The sequence below is a fragment of the Myzus persicae genome, unplaced genomic scaffold, assembly GCF_001856785.1.
Source record: "Myzus persicae strain clone G006 unplaced genomic scaffold, MPER_G0061.0, whole genome shotgun sequence".
Classification (NCBI taxonomy): Eukaryota; Metazoa; Arthropoda; class Insecta; order Hemiptera; family Aphididae; genus Myzus; species Myzus persicae.
In genome coordinates, this window is record NW_019104089.1 from 312167 (window position 1) to 331537 (window position 19371).

The 19371-nt window shown below is 27.7% G+C and overlaps 1 protein-coding gene across 2 annotated transcripts; it reads right to left on the reverse strand.

Annotated features, from left to right (window-relative positions):
- Nucleotides 1-13407: 13407 nt before the first annotated feature.
- On the reverse strand, nucleotides 13408-18601 carry LOC111038602 (beclin 1-associated autophagy-related key regulator). Of its 2 annotated transcripts, none has more exons than XM_022321766.1 (9): nucleotides 18119-18601; nucleotides 16986-17091; nucleotides 16807-16888; nucleotides 16139-16379; nucleotides 14445-14629; nucleotides 14194-14359; nucleotides 13956-14132; nucleotides 13650-13773; nucleotides 13408-13590 (listed from the first exon to the last, which is right to left on the reverse strand). In XM_022321766.1, exons 1-9 carry the CDS (start codon nucleotides 18352-18354, stop codon nucleotides 13459-13461), a joined length of 1449 nt encoding a protein of 482 aa, XP_022177458.1. In that variant the 5' UTR covers nucleotides 18355-18601; the 3' UTR covers nucleotides 13408-13458. The 2 variants fall into 2 exon arrangements, with proteins under 2 accessions (XP_022177458.1, XP_022177459.1); XM_022321767.1 differs by having other exon boundaries at nucleotides 14206-14359; nucleotides 18119-18354.
- Nucleotides 18602-19371: the final 770 nt, after the last annotated feature.

Here is a 19371-nt window from a genome sequence, read left to right on the forward strand (position 1 = left end):
GAAGTCTTTATATAATTAATTTATCATAAAAAAAAATGAAGTCTACAAATAAAACTTATTAATACAACTTTGATAGGTTAATAGACCTAAGAACTATGAGTTAGGACTTTCAACTCAATTTAAATCTCAACTTTTTACTAACCGAGACAAATACCACAGAACGAGACAAAATATTTTAGGTATATTGAGTATAACCTATATGTAATTTATTATTGTGATAGTAAAATTATCGACAGTTTATTAAATATTCCAAGATGGATAGATCAATATCGGTACGAGCGACTGTGTAATGTGTATATCGTGTAACTGTAAATGCCGAAAGGAGTGGTTGGATTGCGACCGAAGAATTCTTTACCGTGTACATTCCGCGTACTGTCACCATGTACGATAAAATAAATGGCGATCCCTAAGGTGGGGGCGAAAGGGCATTCAGTGTTTCAAAAAAAAAAAATACATTTGTATTGAATAAATATTATACAAATATATACCCATCTAATACCTAATATATAACACTATACAATTAATATTAAGATACAGCACATTTTATCCAATATTCAGGAAGGTATGTACATAATATAAAAAATATAATATTAGAGGTACACACATGACAGATACTTAACACAATAACACATATAACTAGCTATTATAGCTGGAAGTATAGGTATCTTTTATAACTTTATAAGAATGTTTTAGACATGAAACGTGTTCATACACTAAACATACATTGCATAAAATTGTTTCTTATATATGGTATTATAATAGTACCACACTACTATTCATAGATTCTTTACCTACTATAGTCAAAGGTATAATAAAACTCATATATTAAAGTAGTAAATATCTATTATTACATTTGCCGTGATTAGGAAAAATATAAAAAATGAAAGAATAAAAAGGGTGCCCAACAAGTTAAATTAGGTATCAAAACCATGATCAACTATTTAATCATAAAAAATAACAAGGTTATGCATTTATGCTATAACAATATATATCGATTTGACCATCATCTATAGGCTGTACCGAGTAACACAAAATAAAATAAATGTATACAAGCAACAGTCTGAACAGTCGGGTACTCGGGTAATGCTCTAATTATTTAACTTAGGTCCTCGTACTGATTAAATTGTTCTTACGTATTAGTTAGGTATAGAACTTGGTATATACTGCTATAGAGCATGGTACTGGGAGGAGGGTGGGTGCGCGATTTGTTTCAAAACCGGCAATATTGCTGACATACCTATCTAATTTTTCATGTAAGGTACTTAAGTATGGTATATATTGTGTATTTGTGTGATTCAGAATGTCATCAAAGTCTAATAAATTGTTCAATTGTAAGTATTCCACTATTTCAATATTCCACGTTACAAATTAAGTAAGTTTTTAAAATATTGTAAACAAATTATAGAAATTGTTGTTGGCATTTATTGTATTGTTTATAATTGCACGTAGGTATACTATACACGAAATGAAATCGTCAAATGTTTAGTAGGTATATTTTATGTATCGGTTTCCATTTTGTCCTAGATAAATGTACCTGTACAAAAACTAATTAAAGTATAAAATTCATTATGATTCCTGAATGTTATCGATTATTGCTTTGGCGATGTAGATATGCCTAATGTAAAACCTAACGTTTAAAAATACGGCTGTATAATCGATTTCCACCAATCAATATGATATCATAGAAGGTATGTGTAATATGCACAGAATAAATACAGTAAATATGATATCGTATAAGTACCGTATGCGACATCTTCGTCGACTATTCGTGAATAAATGCTTACAATTATTGGCGACAGTTGTGTATGGCAACTGTTGCGCTCATAGGTGGAGGCTGCTCGTCGACCGACGTTCCAGACACGAGCTCGTAGTACCGTTTAGGCACTTAACTACTTCCTGAATAACTCAATAAAAATTTTGAATTTATCAAGACTTTCTCAGACAACCACTGAACGGATGCCGGTTAACAAAATATTGACGGACGACTGATGCTATAGCCGGTAATCTAAATATGAAATAGCTGTTACTTCCGTTATGCGGTAACCGGAGCACCTTATATAAAGGCTCGACCAACATCCGTAGAGCATGAACAAAAGCGTCGAGGTCAACCGCGATCACCAAGACGGTTCCTTCAGTGCGAGGCCGGTTCATTCCACATGGAATCGGCCGACCATTGCGAATATCCTTAATGTGGATACATCCGACGCATCATTTTTGATAGCTGGGACCGCTACACGCGGTCTCTCATTTCCAACTTGAAATCTTACTGACTACTAATGATGGTAGTAAACTACTCTATGGTAATTTAGCTACAATTGCTATTGCTATTTTGTTTGATATCACGTTATTAATGATCTTACGTGTGTTTCTAATGGTAGGTAATAGTGTTTTACTGTTGTCTTGTTTAGCAGCTAATTATTAGTTGTGGGTTAATTTTATTTGAATGATATCTTACTTAAAACGTTTTTCATTTAATTTTTAAAATAATGAATGTAGGTACTCATTATGACCTATGAGTTTTGATTAAAGCTTAATTCAGTTTTTGTACATATTTGACCTACGGCATAGTGGAATATACCCGTGTATAGTATTTTCAAAATGAAAATTTTAAATCCGCAAACATTGTTGTGTTTTAAAGAAGAAAAAATTGTATTTGACTTAATGATATCAAGTGCTAAATAGTAGTAGTAGCTGAATTATAAATAAAACAATAATAGTAATAATATTTACAAATGATTCTAATGGTTCTATACACAAAACACATATTGTTTTAAAAAAATGGTTCAACACGTTTATTGCATATCGATAAGAAAAGTATTTTTTTTCGATAACGTAGTTTGTATAATTGAGCTATTAGGGGTTTTCCATACAACTTAACTTAATACAAATGTGATGTTAGTTTCTAGTCAATAATTTCGGCAAGTATTCCTACGTCATAAATATAGCGGTTGCAGCCGTTGTTAAGTACGATCGTCAGTAGAAAAATTAACTGTCGTAGTGTCGTGTAGAAACAAAGATCTATAATATGATTATTATATATTTTCTAGCTGATCTCTTGCACTTCGTTGCCCTTTAAAAATGCCAACTCTATAGGAGACTCGCTTGTGATAATGTGAGCAGTATATTAACAGGTAGTCCATCTACCTGCAGTGGATTTCGGACCCCGCTAGGTGTGCACTCTGTATGAATAATATGTTTAATTTTAATTTTATTAATCATTTTGATTGTGTACATATTACCGATGAGCGGCCATAACTCAGCCGACAGCCACTTTGGTAGGCAATGTACTAAAAGTTAATTTAGGTAAAATGGATATAATTTAAGTTAATTTTGGGGCCTGGGTCTAATTTTTTGATGGGGCCCCAAAATTAATTACTATCTAAATTCTCAACGAGCAACTTAAATTATAAATGCAGTTTTTTGCTGAATTCATTTTTTATACACAATCTATTTTTTAAGATTATGAATAAATCTATAAGTAATTATTTAATGCTGATTATTATAAATGAAACGTAGGTATATGACTGTATCACATGTTTTTTTCAAAAATTCAAAATTTAAATATATGTAAAGAAGTTTAGGTGCAGGTTTTAATTCAAACAAATGTTGACTGATGTACATTGTACACAATACCAAAATTGAAAATGGTAATGTTTTTTTTCAATATAGTCAATATAAATAATAAAAAAATTACATGATTTAGAATTTAAGACAATGGGTTTTTCGAGATTTTAGTTTACTAAACTTCTAAATTAGATCTGAAAAATCAAGTGTATTAGTTATTTCCTTTTCAGCAGATATTACAGGTGTTTTTAAAAGGTATAAACGTTGGTGATTAGGTGACCGAATGGGTTAAGCAAATGATAAAGCGCTTTTGGTCAATTTTATCGATTCTAATCTTAAATTCTATTACGAAATGTTTTGAATGTTTCTATTTCAAAAATTTGTTTTGTAAATACAGTAAATGTCTAACATAAGTAAAAATATCATATCATAATATAACATTTAACATTTCATAATGCCACTTTCATAATTAATTATCAACAGGAGTCCGGGGCTGCAACCTCCCTATCCCCCCTAAATTGGGCTTTAGTGAAAGGGCTCCGGGGCAGTAAATAAACTAGGATCTCTAAATAATAGGTACCTATTATTTTCATGACAATTCATAATATATAAGCGTTTTATTGGTTTTTCAAATGTGAATGTACTAACAATAGCTTATGGAACTATAAACGAAATTAATAAACAAATAATTAATAAATATACAAATTAAAAAAGAAAAAGGAAATCCAGTTTATTATTTTATGAATTTTTAAATTTGAATTATTAGATAAATATTTTTGTTTATTAATGCGCTTATTATTATAAATTATTAAACAAATTTAATTTAATTTAATATTTAACTCGACAATACTATACATATGCAATATATTATCAATAGACTATTTTACAATGTACGTGGCTAAAGTTATTTTTGTCAGCAATATACCGGTTTTAAAACAAATCACGCATCCTCTCATAGGCATAACTAGAGAGCCTAGATAATAAGAGAGTGGCCAACTCAATTGATAGCAGCCATTTTTCGTCCAAACTATTCCCGCCTTTTTTTGTTTTTGAAATTTAATTTTTATTAAATTATTATATTATTATATAACAATATAATTACGTATTTTATAATACATAATATACATGCATATTACGTACATAATTGTCATCATTACATAAATACATTTACTATAGGTAACTAAAAAAATATATTATTTAGCTTTAGAAGTAATAATATTCTAATTATATAATTTGTACGGAAAAACATTGTTATTTTATTATTGTTGCTTGATAGACCATGTTCGACCAAGTCGGAAATCTGTATACTCGTAGATCAAATTTATATATATTCAATATTATTCTATAACACTAATGATTCATATTTTAAATAAAACTACCATCAAGTGTTGAATTTTAATTCTAACGTATAAATACAATATTGATAAAATACAAAAATTAACATACATTTATAATTTAACTAGATTTTTATTTATAAGATATGCATATTTAATATTCTTGAAATGTAAAACTGTCTAGAAAGTGAAAATACATGCATTAAATTATAATAAAAATAAAAAAAAAATATATATATTTGAGTAAGCTATAAAATATTTAGCAAGTTCAGTCTGGAACTTTTTTCTATAAAAAGTTTTCTAATGTACTATGACATGTTGAATATATAATTATAAATTTATAAACTTTAATAAAAACAATTAATGTAACAATTAAAATGATAAAAACAATAAAAAATGTTTAATTTTTAACATAATTAATAATTTTTTGTAGGTTACCTAGTAAAATATAATAATAAAAATGAATAGTTTAAATAATAATTAAATTATTTACAACTGTTGCTTTTAAAGTTTTATTTTATTCTTAACAGCTTCTCTCATTGCAATACTCTTGCTAGCTTTGAGACAAGCTGCACTTTTTTTCATATTTTTTGTAAGAAGGGTTCCTAAATTTTTACACCTGAATTCAATAAATCGGTTTATCATCTTTGTTTTAATTGGATGACATTCTGAAAACGAAAAGGCACTTAATTCAAGTTCTAATGTCTTCATGAATAATTCCCTCTTGTTGTTTAAAATTAAACTTCTACATTTTCTAAACATTATTTCCATACTGAGGAAAAATTGAAAACATTCTTCAGTAACATATTTTAAGCAACCAGTTTTGTATTCTTTAATTTGAACAAAAGCAGAGTAATCAGTTTTTAAAGGTTTGGAAGAACATACAGAATTAATGCAACCATCACAAACTTTGTCATTATTTTCTATTCTTGATATTATATAGCCTATGGTTAATAACAATAAAAAAATTCAACAATATTAAAAATAAATTTGTAAATTTGACATACCTAATTAAATAAAATAAAGTAGGTACCTAAAGTTAGACATTAATAGTTTTATAAGTTTAATATTATTTGCAAATCTGTATTTTTTAAATTTATCTTATGAATTGTATTATAATGAATATTATTATTATATTTCATTATATTAAGAACAACTTATCCAAAACAGAATATAATACAACATATTGTAATAATTTCTAATTTTAATTGTTCTTAAATAATAAAGCTTTTGTCAATAAAATAAAGTGAGCCATAGGTTATAAAAATAGTGAAAAATAGTAAGAAAGACGAGTGACTGGAAAATCTGAATTTAAGATTTGTTATACTTTGAGTTAAATTGTTCTTTAAAAAAATTAAATAATCTGTTACAAAAGTAATATACCTGCTATATTGTACAAACAGTTTTGTTCAGTATTTTGTAGAACAATAATTGTAGAATCATTAATGCCATCACATAATTCATATTCTTTATCTGATGGTTCTGATAATATAGGCTTAACTTTTGAAAAATCTAATATATCACCAAGAAACTCTCTGTCATCAAGATCATAACTACTGTTGGATACATTTTTTAGAAATTGAGCGACACAAACAAGTTTCAAATTACTTTTAAATTGCAAAGGATTTGGAATAGGTTGAACACTTCTAATACATGAAAATAAATTTTCAAGACAATCTTGAGAAAATCTTCCAGTAAGGAGAAACTTATATGACTTTTCATTGAGAAAAATATTTTGTAAATCAATAATACTTTTTGTTGCTAATAAAACACCGGTTTGGCATGGTTTCCATGTTCCTTTAGACCCAATTTTTATATTTTTGAACATATCCATAAAATTATGTAAAAATTGTATGGTTTCATTGTACTTCTCTAGGTTGATCTTACTTAAAGCAACGACAGGATTTCTAGATGTCATTAATGTAAACCACTTTGCCACTTGTTGTATGAACCATGCTGTGGTTTAGAAGGAAGAGTGATAATTTTCATGGTCAACCAAAAATTGTAGGCTTGCACTTACATCAGTACTCACAATGTTAGCAGCTTTTGAAACTTTCATCTTATCAAAATGATTAGGCTTTTTTAAGTCTTCTGCATCAAGATTCCGAACTAGTTTTAGTTCAAGATTATTTTGATGGTTTGCTAATTGTTCAATATGTTTACTATCTACAATATTAGATGTTAAGTTATGTTTTTTTACTATTTCTTCGGGTAATGTAATGAACTTATTGTTGAATAATGCTTGTTTTATATTCTTAAATAAATGTGGCACATCTGGTAAAAAATATAATTTACGGTTAGAGTCACATGGGTGTATAATACTATTTTGTAAGTGTCCTGTAGATCCAGGTAAACAATGAATGCCAAAGCTTGTCCACATTGCTTTATTGCATGCTCCCATATCAGATGTAACTGAATTTACTTTAAGTCCTAACGCTTCAGCTTTTGAAATAATTTCAATAATAATTGTTTTGAAAACATTGCCTTTTACCGAGTCGCTAGTGAAGTAGTATGCAATTGTCTGCTTCCAACGGCTGGATACACCGGCTAACATAAACACTAAAGCTTGGTTTGCAACACCATTATGTTCAGGCAACGTTACATTACCAAGAAATGATTTTGAACTGACATCATATACTAAACCTTCAACAAGAAACATCTCATCTAATACAAGAACACATTCTTTTTCAGTATCATTCAGTGTAGAAACTTTAATAGCTAGCATCTCAAAAACATCATTCAAAATTCCACTCTCAAAAGATATGTATTGTAATTTGCGCCTAAGAGTTCTCAGGGAAGGAAGAGGGTAATTTTGATTGAGTAGTTCCTCATAACCAGCAGATCCACATGAAAATTTAAGTCGCAATGCTTTTTTAATAGTATCACTAGACCAAGTAAATCCTTTCTTATTCTTAGAATTAAGAGATAAAATTTGATTTTCTGTCAGAAAAGTTTTTAAATTTTTTTTTAAATTTATATTGTTTTTATTTGTTTTAATATTTGTAGAGCTATTAATTTTATTAGTTCTACTTATTTTATGGCGTAACTCTCTGATAACTTTTGACCGATTTAATGATTCTTTTTTAATATTTTTTAATTGTTGTAATAATTTTTCTTTAGAGTAATTTTCTATTTCTGGATTTATAATATCATCTGTTATACTATTTAAATTGTCAATACTATTTTCATGTAAAATTGTAAAATTACTATTTATAATTGTAGGTGTATCATCATTAGAGAAAAGTTTGTTAGATGCATAAGAGTGTTCTAAAATTGACTTTTTTGCTCTTTTTATAGGACTTGGCGTGTATGTGAGCTTTTTTTTAGGAGACTTTCTTTTTTGTTTTTGAGGTGGAATATGACAAAAATTAGTGGGCAGAGCAGTTGCTTTCAATTTTTTTTTCCCATCTAATCTTGCTTTTTCCCATTGATCATCATCAAAATGTACCTTAAGAAAACCAAATTGCATTCAATAAAATTAAATAAATTAAGTATTATAATAATGTTGAATATTATATAATAATAAGTCACTTTTTTATTGAAGCCACAATAACAAATATTATAACTGGCCTATTGATATTTAAATAGAAAAATAATATAATATTAAGTTTTATACTGTATTAAATGTATAATTAAATAAGATGGTACAATTATGATAATTTTAAGTAATTGTAGGTGGACTAGAGATTATTCTGTTCAACAATCTATATTGATACATAAGAGCAAATTTAGGTATATTTGTTTATTAACGTAGAGCCTAAACTATAATAGCTAGAGACATAAAATGTTCATGACAACATTGTACTACCACGTAAGTTCTAAAAAAAAAAACCCAGCTACCTATTTAAAATAAAGGTATATGAAAATGAAAATATAATGAATATCAGGTACAACAAAACTGTCCAAGGTGATCTAGTTTATATTTAAAAATGCTCACCCTTTTTTTAATTAAAATATTCAGTAAATAACTATTTAGTTAGAATAAGTAGCTTAAGACTTATTACATTTTATGTAGGTACTAAAGATAATAGTGAGTTATGTAAATTTACACAGTGCTACGAAATTGTAAAATATGCTTGATAAGTATCAATATATCATGTAAAAATGTAACATGAATACTAGGTATATAATATATTACAACAAAATAAAGAACCGAAATGAAATTAACTATGTTGTGCATTAGTATTATATTATGTAATTGTGTAATTTATATTATTATTAAATGTATATAGTATCTATACCCAACAAAATTAATCTCATCTTTATTATTTACATAGGTAGGTACTTTAAATTTAAAACTTATTAACTAGAGTTAGAGAGGCTCTCTAGGCTCTCTAGGTATGGTACCTAGCTGAATATTATTAATTAAAAGAATATAATTCATTATTTACTTCACAAAGGTATGAATTATCTGTCGGAGTCCAATTATCCCTCTTAACTCTAACAGCCCATAACGCACGACGCTCTTTATTTCTAGGGAAAATATTCATTTTAAATCCATTTTCACTCCGGTTATGACAACCATAAGCACAACAACCCGGCATGATAATGATTACCTATATTATATTATATTATATTATAATATATATATATTCAATGATAATACTTTAGTCTTTGAGAAAATTAATAAATCAATAAACTAATAATATTTCACAGCAGTTTCCTATACAATATACGTCAATACGTAGTAGGTACTCGATAGTCGATTGTCGATTTGAAAATTATCGGAACATTCGGAACATTTTGGACGAAAAATGGTGCCCATGAACAGTGATAACAGCCAACCAATAGAAAACGTTCAGCTGGTTGACCACTCTCTTATTATCTAGGCTCTCTAGGCATAACTAGACCTTAGTTATAGGGGTTTCAGCAATAGTATTTTTATAATAAGTAAATTATATGGGTGTAGATCTACCAGAATATTACTTATGACAGGGTTCTAAAATAAAAGTAAGGGGGATTAACCACCCCCCAGGTTACACCTATGTCCAACCTTCACCAGCTATGTACTGTGACGAAAGCATTTCGCAGTTTCTCATTGGTCAACCGCTGCCGTCGCCGAAGACGATGACTCCACTACCACTTCACCACTCAAACACATGCGTATCGCTCACATACCTATAATACTCTTTATAGAATTTAAAAAAGATAACAAATTTAGTTATATACGCCCTTTTGATTCAGAATAATATACTAGTTAACTTAGCATTGATTTGCATTTTTGGCATTTTGCCCCAAAAATACATTTTTTTGTTTTTTATCGAAATGTTTTGATATTTTAAAATAATTGTTGGATATTATCATAAGACATTTTAATAGTAATTTTACAATGAAGGGAATATTTCATAAATTTTAAATGAATGGGTTTTTGTTGTATAAATATATTTTTTTGTTTATTTTCAACTGTTAAATTGGTTTCAAATAATTTCATACATTTTTTAACTGTAAATTAAATTTAAAATTTAAATGTTTACTATTGTCTATTTATTGAAAAATTCATATTTTAAGTGGCTCTGATACTCATTATCACACCTATATTTCTAATGTGAATTATAATTTTTTAATTCAATTTTTTCCACTTATTTAAGTAGATTTTTTCAATCATTTTTTTAAGTTGTTATAACTATTAATTGTAATATAATCTACCCATATTACCAACTGGTTATGAATAAACAAGTTCGCCTGGGACTAAATATTCTATAACATTTCAGATTTCGAATGTAATCGTTAAATCGTCTATATTTCAGCTGTTTTAACAACTTAACAATAAGAGGTTTAAAAATTAAAATTTGTGTAAAATACAATAGTCAATAGTTATTAGTCAGGTATACGAATACTACGAGTTCGATAATCAAATAGGTAATAGGAAAATATAAAATAATATTCATTGTTGATGATTGTGTTTTTCCTTTTAGATTTTTCCATCTATTAAGAAAAATATTATAATTTCTATGCCGGAAATTACTTTATTTAAGGATTATCGTCTCAATTTTTTTAAAATCTTATTTTCATAGGTTTTAAGAGATTTAAATCCAAATCGTATACTAAGAACATGGCGCAATAGTCAACAAAATATGGCATTAAATCATAGTCTTGTACTTCAAGTTATGCGGATTATTGAAGGGTCTTATAGTAAACATATATATTATAAAAATTGTAGATTATGTTGAAGTTCGACACATTTCCTAAAACGTTTTATTTTATTAGGTATGTTTCTTTATCTTTATATGATGTACTTACTGTTCTTATTGTAATTTGTTCGTTACATTTTTATTAAAGTTACGTAGTCTATGGTGTCTTACGAGTTACGGTTGTCTTATTATGTTTTAATTAAATAAACTATTAAAGTGATCTAAGGCGATGTGTTTTCCTTATTTATTTATTTTATAATTCAATAGATTAGAATCGTAATTAACCTAGACTTGTAGGAACCCCGATATTTAATATCATATTTCAACTGTCCAATATCGCATGTTATATCAACAAGTGTTTTTTACTTTTTATCGACTAATTATTTAACTAATTAATAAAAATAGCGAAAATCAAGCGTCTTATGATTATAAATAAAATTTTCTTCTTCAATTTCTATAATAGTTGTTTTCACTGTAAATCACTTAAATAGACTAGCCGTGTTTGTTTAAGTACAAAAACCATGTTTTTAGGCCATATTTTGTTCACTAGTTTGCTCTCTAATTTCTATTTTACAAGAGCTAATCTTTGACGACATAAAAACCCACATAAAAGAAATAACGAATAACAAATGGCTTCAACTTAGGGAACCAATAATACACCAAATTAAATTCCGTTTGAAAACGCTTTCGAGAAAACGTATTGTTCATGTATTTAAATCATCCGTGGGTAAATAAATAAATAAATATATAAAATAATATATTTATGTAACCACAAAATCGTAAAAGAAAAAGTAATACTAAAGAAGTAGTCTAGAAAAAGTGATTTATCAGGGGTGCATAGGGTAAAATGCATCATCAAAAATGAGATAATTTAAAGATGTCAAGTTGAAATATTAAATGATCTAACTTTGTAAATTGATGAATTATTAAATACAAATTATATTGAAATTAAAGAATGAGGAAGATAATATTTTAAGAAGTGTCTGGCAATTACTTACTTTAGGCAGTTGGGATTTGACTGTGCGATTTATTATTATCATTGTTTATTTTACAAATTTATTTTTAAAAAAACATTTTTTATAGTATACTATTTTTATACAATTGTAAGTACTTTTTGTGGGCACAACCCATGGTACCAGTACCAATTATCTATCTTTAGTTAAAAAAAATTCAAATAAATTTGTACAAATATACTAGCAATAAGATAGGAGTATATATTTTAAAAAAAAACCTTAAATTAAGAGTGTTCAAAATGTTTGAATACAGTGTAAGATACGTTACATACAGTAAAAGATATAACATCAAAAATATTCAACTCATCCCAGAAATTAATTCCTACGGATTAAACTGATAAAAATGTAAAGTTTAATTAGCATACGTTTTATTTGTAATTCATTGGTCAAATCATTGGTTTTCTAAATTTATAATTTAAAGATAACTCAGTTTTCATCTTTGGTTAACATTTTTATTTTGAACAAATTTGTAATTTATAATTTACTAATTTTGTTATTTCAAACCCTATTCAATTATAAATTGTATATTATAAGTATTTTAGTTAAGTTTGTAATACCTTAGGAAAATAATTTAAAATTTTTTGAATAAATTTTTTAAAGAGAATTTTATAATCTATAAATATAAAATTCAAATACCACTTAGACTCTGATCACTGCAACTCAAAAACTACGCAACGTACAAACTTGAAATTTGGAATAGAGGTTCTTCTCATATTTTTACTGTGCATTAAGAAAGGATTTTCAAAGAAGTTGCATATTTGTGGAGAAATTAACAATTATGTTTCTATTGTGGCTGCCCACTGTCTTTTAGCTACCTGCAACTTATCATTTTTGTCCTTCATGTAAACAAGAATTGTTCCGAGAAGTTACAAGGATACATTGTAAATATGAAAAAACAACCAAAATACACACGGGCGACGCCTAATTCAGCTAGTTAAAGTATAACTAAAATGTTATATCCTAATTAAACGTCATTATTATTTTGTGTCCGAGTCTTATCATAATTTAACATTCTAAAACTAATAAGGTGAGGTAGTTTATGATTTTTATGATAATATATAAACATATAAATATAATATAATATAATATATTTTAGTTGATTTTAAAAATTAAACAATATTTTTCAATCAATGTATACATGGATAATAATGGTATAATACAATTTTGGTAACAACAAAATACATTTTCCTCTGTTTCTAATTAATATAATATATATTTTATAACATAAAAAGCTGAGGTTCAATATAATATCCAAACAAATAATTTGTGTTTGCTATCTAAATTTGCACTGTTTAAGATAAAGAAATTTGTGATGTGCACAAAAACAATCTTAGGCAAGTGCAAATTTGTGGGATCAAAGAATGATTTTCAATTAATACAATAAAGAAGAAAACATCAATTAGAATTTATTACTTATTATTTAGTCCAACCACGCCACATTGACGCTAAACTGGCTGCTGTACTCGCCACAAGTCCTGCTCTAACAACACTACTAGTAGACTGTGAAGACAATTGATTATGATCTGCAGGGTATTCCACGTTTGGTACCTTTAAAAAACAGAATTTAAAAAATTGGAAATGTAATTTGTCAATAATTTTAAACTCACAGCTTCCCATTCATAATAATTGTCTTCTTCAGAGTCTGAGTCGCCAGTACATGAAAATAATTGAAAAGTTATCTTATCTTCAAACGCAATGCATAGTTTACTATCAATGTCTGGTGGATCCACCCTAAAGCAAAAATGTTATAACAATTAAGTTATTAAATCAAAATTATTTTTGAGTAAATATTAAATACATAATGTATATTATGTGTCATAAGAAACTGTAAAGCAGTATTAAATTAATTAATTTTCTTAAGTTGTTCGAAAACTTAGTTAAAATATTGATGGTTAATAAAAATTTTATTTTACCTTCCTAGATCACTAACAGATGTATCCAATAGTTGCAGCAAATTTTTTAGTGTATGATCAGGATGTAGTAATTTAGGGTCAACATTTTGTGAAAAGCACAAATAAAGAATGTTAGCATTCAAGTGGGTAACATATTTTGCAAATTTTGTTTCGTTCAGCTCATTGCCACAAAATTCACTACAAATATATAAATATTAAGTAATATACCTGAACTCTAAGGTATAAAGCTTATGTTTACCGATTACAGTACCTAAAATTTGGACGCCTAGGTAAAAAAACGTCTATAAAAAAAGAAATTTGCTTTACTAATTGCGAGGTATATGTAAGAGCAGCGCTTATTGTACACGCAGGATTTGGTTCAATAAAAGTTTGATGAAATGCATAATCCCTATTCTTATCTGAAACTGGAAAAAAAATAAAAATGAAAAAAGCGTTATTAAACTGTACTATTGCTTAAATATATTAGATACATTTATTTTAAATATAAACCCCATTCATTATATGCAGAGTAGTCTCCATTTGCTGGTAGAGTAGGTGCAACGATGCGGTATCCAAGTTCTGTTTGTCTTGACCATTCTTCACAAGTATCTACCCATTGGCCGCATACATATGTAAGTTTCGAAGCTTCTGCTAATGCATGACTTAAACTATTATTAACATCCACTTCTTCATTCCTATCACAAACAAAAAGTATAACTAATTTGAACACATTTAAATTTAATTGATGTACTGTAAAAAAAATAATATCAAAAATTTTAAAATAAAATATAGTAAAATATTTTTAAATACGTATTTTAAATGCCAATAATCTGATAATCAAAAATGTCTTACTTAAACATAAAGTAACAAAATGAACATTCCAAATGTAGCAGTTCCAATATTGTGTAGTTACCTTTTATATTAAAGTGAATAAAATAAAATAAATAAAAATAGGTGATTAGTGATTACCTATTAAAAGATAAGAACATTATCTGTGTTCTCTTGTTGGTTTTTTACAATATTTCAATTTTTAAGTTAATTATGAACATTTAAAAATATTACTTTACATACTCAACTTGCAAACAAAATAAATCTAACAATAGAACCCAGAAAATGTTCTTACCTTTATGTTTCATAATAGGTAAATTTACTTAAATATTTATGATAATAACATAAAATTGGAACTGCTAAATGTATTATGCATAACTAATATGAAAACAACACAATATGTGAGTGTGACGCCCTCTTAACAATAACCAGATGACTAATAGGATAAGTCTAGACAACTTTCATCACTTCCTTTTTATATAAGTAATATACACAGGAATTATACCCACATGATGCAGATTATTGTATAGGGCAAAATATTAAATTTTTATCATAAATATTTGTTTGGCTGTTATCATACATTAACATAATTTTAAAATAGATTAACTTATCTATAATCAAACTACAATGATGGGGAAATTACTTTTTTGCTAGTTAAATTACATTACTAATTCCTTATCAAAATTGTAACGCAATTATTTTTAAGTTACTTCATTTTAATTAGTCAATTTACATTACTTTTGATTTTAAAATGTAACTAAATTACAATAGAAGTTACCTTTTTAAAAAAAACATCACTGGAGCTTAATACGTTATTAGGTTATCACGAAACAAATTTAGTTTTTGGTTAGAACTGTATAACACTTAAAGAAACAAAATTCAAAAGTCACCAAAATTCTAGCTCTATTAACCATTTTGTAAATATGACAATACATAAACAAAATAATAACAATCAACAATATGAAATTATTAACAGAATCATTTTGCCACACATTAATCTCCATTTTCAAATTTATTTTAAACAATACAGATAAGAATTACTTTCTAAAAACAACACTTTATCGTCAAACAGTCAATTATAGCTGTAACAACAATTTCAGAGTTTAGAAAATATAATATTACACATAATATCTACACACATTATCAATGAGTTTTAAAAATAAAGTAACGAGTAATTTTAGTAATTTAACTACAAAAAAGTACCTTAAATTACATTTGCAACTTTTGGTAATAGTAACATAATGGCCAATAATTAATAATATTTATAATATTATTTTGTGTCATTGGTATTAATTTTAAGAACATGAAATACTGGATAGCTGGTAATTAAATATTTTATAGGTGCAATTTAAAGTATTATGAAATATTATACTCACTGTAAAATAGTTGGATGTACTTCGTTCAATGAGAATATGTGAGTAACAAGCTGATTAATACGTGTTTTAATAATATTCTTTAAATTGGGTCTAACTGCAAATAGTTCATTATTTTTATCATTTAAAACGGATGATTGACCTTTGGTAAAATCTTCTAATCGCACCACACGGTTTCCATATCGATCAACTCTTGATTTTTGATTATCTATTTCTAATTTTATTTTTTTTAGTTGATTTTTTTCTAGAAACAGTTAACAGACATTTAATTAATTAGTGGGGAAAATGAAACGCAAAATGTTATTTAATGTTGGTGTTTGATATTATGAAGGCACTAATTTACAGTATTTTTGTAATTATTTCAAGATGAAATTGTTATTTTTAATTTAAATAAAACCAAATAGAATAGATTTTATGATTGACATACATTAAAGTAAAATACATAGAAATTAAATTATAGTATTGGGATCACCAAGTTTATTTTAAGATAAATTGGACGATATTAAGGTACTTTGAATGGAAAAAAATGAATAAATATGATAGGTCAGTATTTTAAATAATATTCCATTATCTACTTTATTTAAATTATAGTAATTTAAAAAAAATCTAAGGTATTCATAATTGTGACTTCATGACGATGGTTATATTTATGTTAGTGTCATATTTCTTACTATCTGTTAATATTTTGTTTTTGTCCGATAAAGCAAGTTTCAATAATCTAATTTTTTCTTGTAATATTGAAGTTTCTGTTTTCTAGAACATAAAATTAAATATAAGTAGAACACTAGAACTAATTCACTTTTGAAACATTTATTTGAACATTGGAACTGTAAATAAATATTAGTTATACCTTCAAAGTAGTACACTGTCTTTTTGAAAACATTTTAGCACACTCATTTTTGAACAAATTAGAACTATAGACAATACTTTGAAATTTCATTTGTTTTTTGAAAAACCTAAAAAAAAAAAGTTAAGGTAAAATATAAGATAATAATAATAAATATTTATAAAAATGTTTAAAAATTATGTTTAATATTTTAATTACTATTTAATTATAAATATAATGATTAAGTATAGGTACTAGGTAGGTACTGAAATGGGTACATCTAAAATAAGATTGCAAAAGGTTGCAGTATTTATTTGTGGAAACTTTCACAATATTGACTTGGATATAGGTAATCAATGAAACACAATTTTATTCAGAATTTTTACACTTTTAAATTTTTTTATGGACGTAACTATACACTTTTAAGATTTAATACTAATGCTGTGTTGTATAAACAATCAATTAACATTTAATCAATTAATACTGAGATAATGGTCCCTTAAATATGATTAAGTGGAATGATTGGTCCATTACATTTCTAATTAAATTGAATCAATTTTTTCTAAATAGTTTACCTACTTAGTATTTATTTTAACAATTTATTTAAACATTCATATGGTTGATGAAATTATGATACATTTTTCAAGGTAAAAAATTCCAAAAATACCTTTATGACTAAAATGTATTTTACAAAAGAAATATTATATAGTGCTTAATACCTATGCCCATAAAAAATAAATATTTTTCTGAGATCAATAATATTTATTTATTAATTACTAAGGTAGTAGAGTAAAGTTGTATGAATACATTAAGTTTTCTGGTTATAATATTACAACAGTTAATACTATGGAAGAAATGTGTGAAGATCAAATATATAATTTTATAACGTATCTCAATAAAACATTGAAATTAGCTTTAGGTATAAGTGCTGGTAAATATAAATTGAAATGTGCTTAAATATCTATTTGGTCAGTAAGATTTTAGAGCCATTAGGCTGTTGACCGTGGCGCAATCAATTGGATAAATTACCACACACTACATTATAGTATATATTATACATTATCGAAGATATTATTTGAAAACAAAAAATTTATAAAATGTCAGTGGAAAATGGGTCGCTGAGATGGACTTGAAACCATTTGCAGGAGTGAACTGACCTGCCCTTGTCGAAGGCCGATGAGTGTCCAAAGTCACCGTTCCCAACGCAGGTCTTGCAGTGGAACAACTTGCGGAATCTATGGCACATCGGACACTGTTCGGTGCCACAACACCACTTCTGGCTGGTCTTTCGGCATCCCGGGACTCCGAACCCCTTGCTCGACCCTCCCGGGGCTGGGGCTGCAGCCGGAGTCGCGTCGGGTACCGCCGGGACAATCGTGGACGGTCTGTCCATCGGCGGTGGCGACGACGACGCAATAGAACGACGTCAACAGTAATAATTGTTATCGACATCGGACGAGACAAGTGGGGCGGCCATACGCATCAGCTACCCACCGACGTCGACGCGAAACGCCACTAAAACAACTACGACAATGTCTACTTTTGGCTATAATACGATCACGGAGACAAGGACGACAGCAACAACAACAACAACAACGCGTACTGACTACTGACGTACCTTTGACTTTTCTAGTATTATGGTACGCACGCACGCACAACAGCGCACCGCATGATTGCGTCCTTTTTTGATAGCGATCAGCTGACGTTGTCTCCGCCGTCGTGCGCCGCCGAACGAACAAGGCCGTCGACTCGGATTGGATCGGCCGCCGCCGCACTGAGTGAAAAAAAAAAACAAAATAATGTCAAGTAGTCGATGAGTCGATTGTGTGTTTCCTCTATCCATCCGAATGAACGAGTGCCCGACGATAGGCAACAATATACACGTAACACGAAATGAGAGCTAACTGTACTTATAAAATCACAACTGCTTGCCTGTTTAAACGGTTAGATTTCAATTTCGTAAACAGATTTGTAATCATCAGCAATAGGTACCTACTACGATTACAGTCAACAGTTCTTTTCAATGATATTATTAGGTAGATATGTTACATTGTTACTGTGGACTGTGGTGTGCCTATAGTACGTATTCGATTTGTTTCTTCGAGTTAAAATAAAACCTTAGCCATAAATATTAAATGCTACTATACTGTACAGCGTACGCACAATTTATTTCTGAATAGGTTTGGCAGGTTTGAATACCTGTTTGTTTAAGATTTTAAAATGAATTAAAATAAATAATACACATTTTAACTTAAGCGACCGTGATAAATCCACTATGACCTACTGTCTTCATTTTTTAATATTTATTGGAATTTTTACCTTCAAACAATAAACAGTCAGTCTAAATATACATGCGCATTAAAAATGTATGCATTTGTATGAAGTAATATCTATCAATAGTGTATAGTTA

What these genes read in the sequence shown, in the direction of transcription:
- LOC111038602 (XM_022321766.1), bottom strand. Translation starts at nt 18,354, where the DNA reads ATGGACAGACCGTCCACGATTGTCCCGGCGGTACCCGACGCGACTCCG. An exon ending in AATTTTAGGTACTGTAATCG is followed by an intron (nt 14,133 to 14,193) that starts GTAAACATAAGC and finishes ATATATTTGTAG; the next exon opens with TGAATTTTGTGGCAATGAGC. An exon ending in TCTGTTAGTGATCTAGGAAG is followed by an intron (nt 13,774 to 13,955) that starts GTAAAATAAAAT and finishes TTTTTGCTTTAG; the next exon opens with GGTGGATCCACCAGACATTG.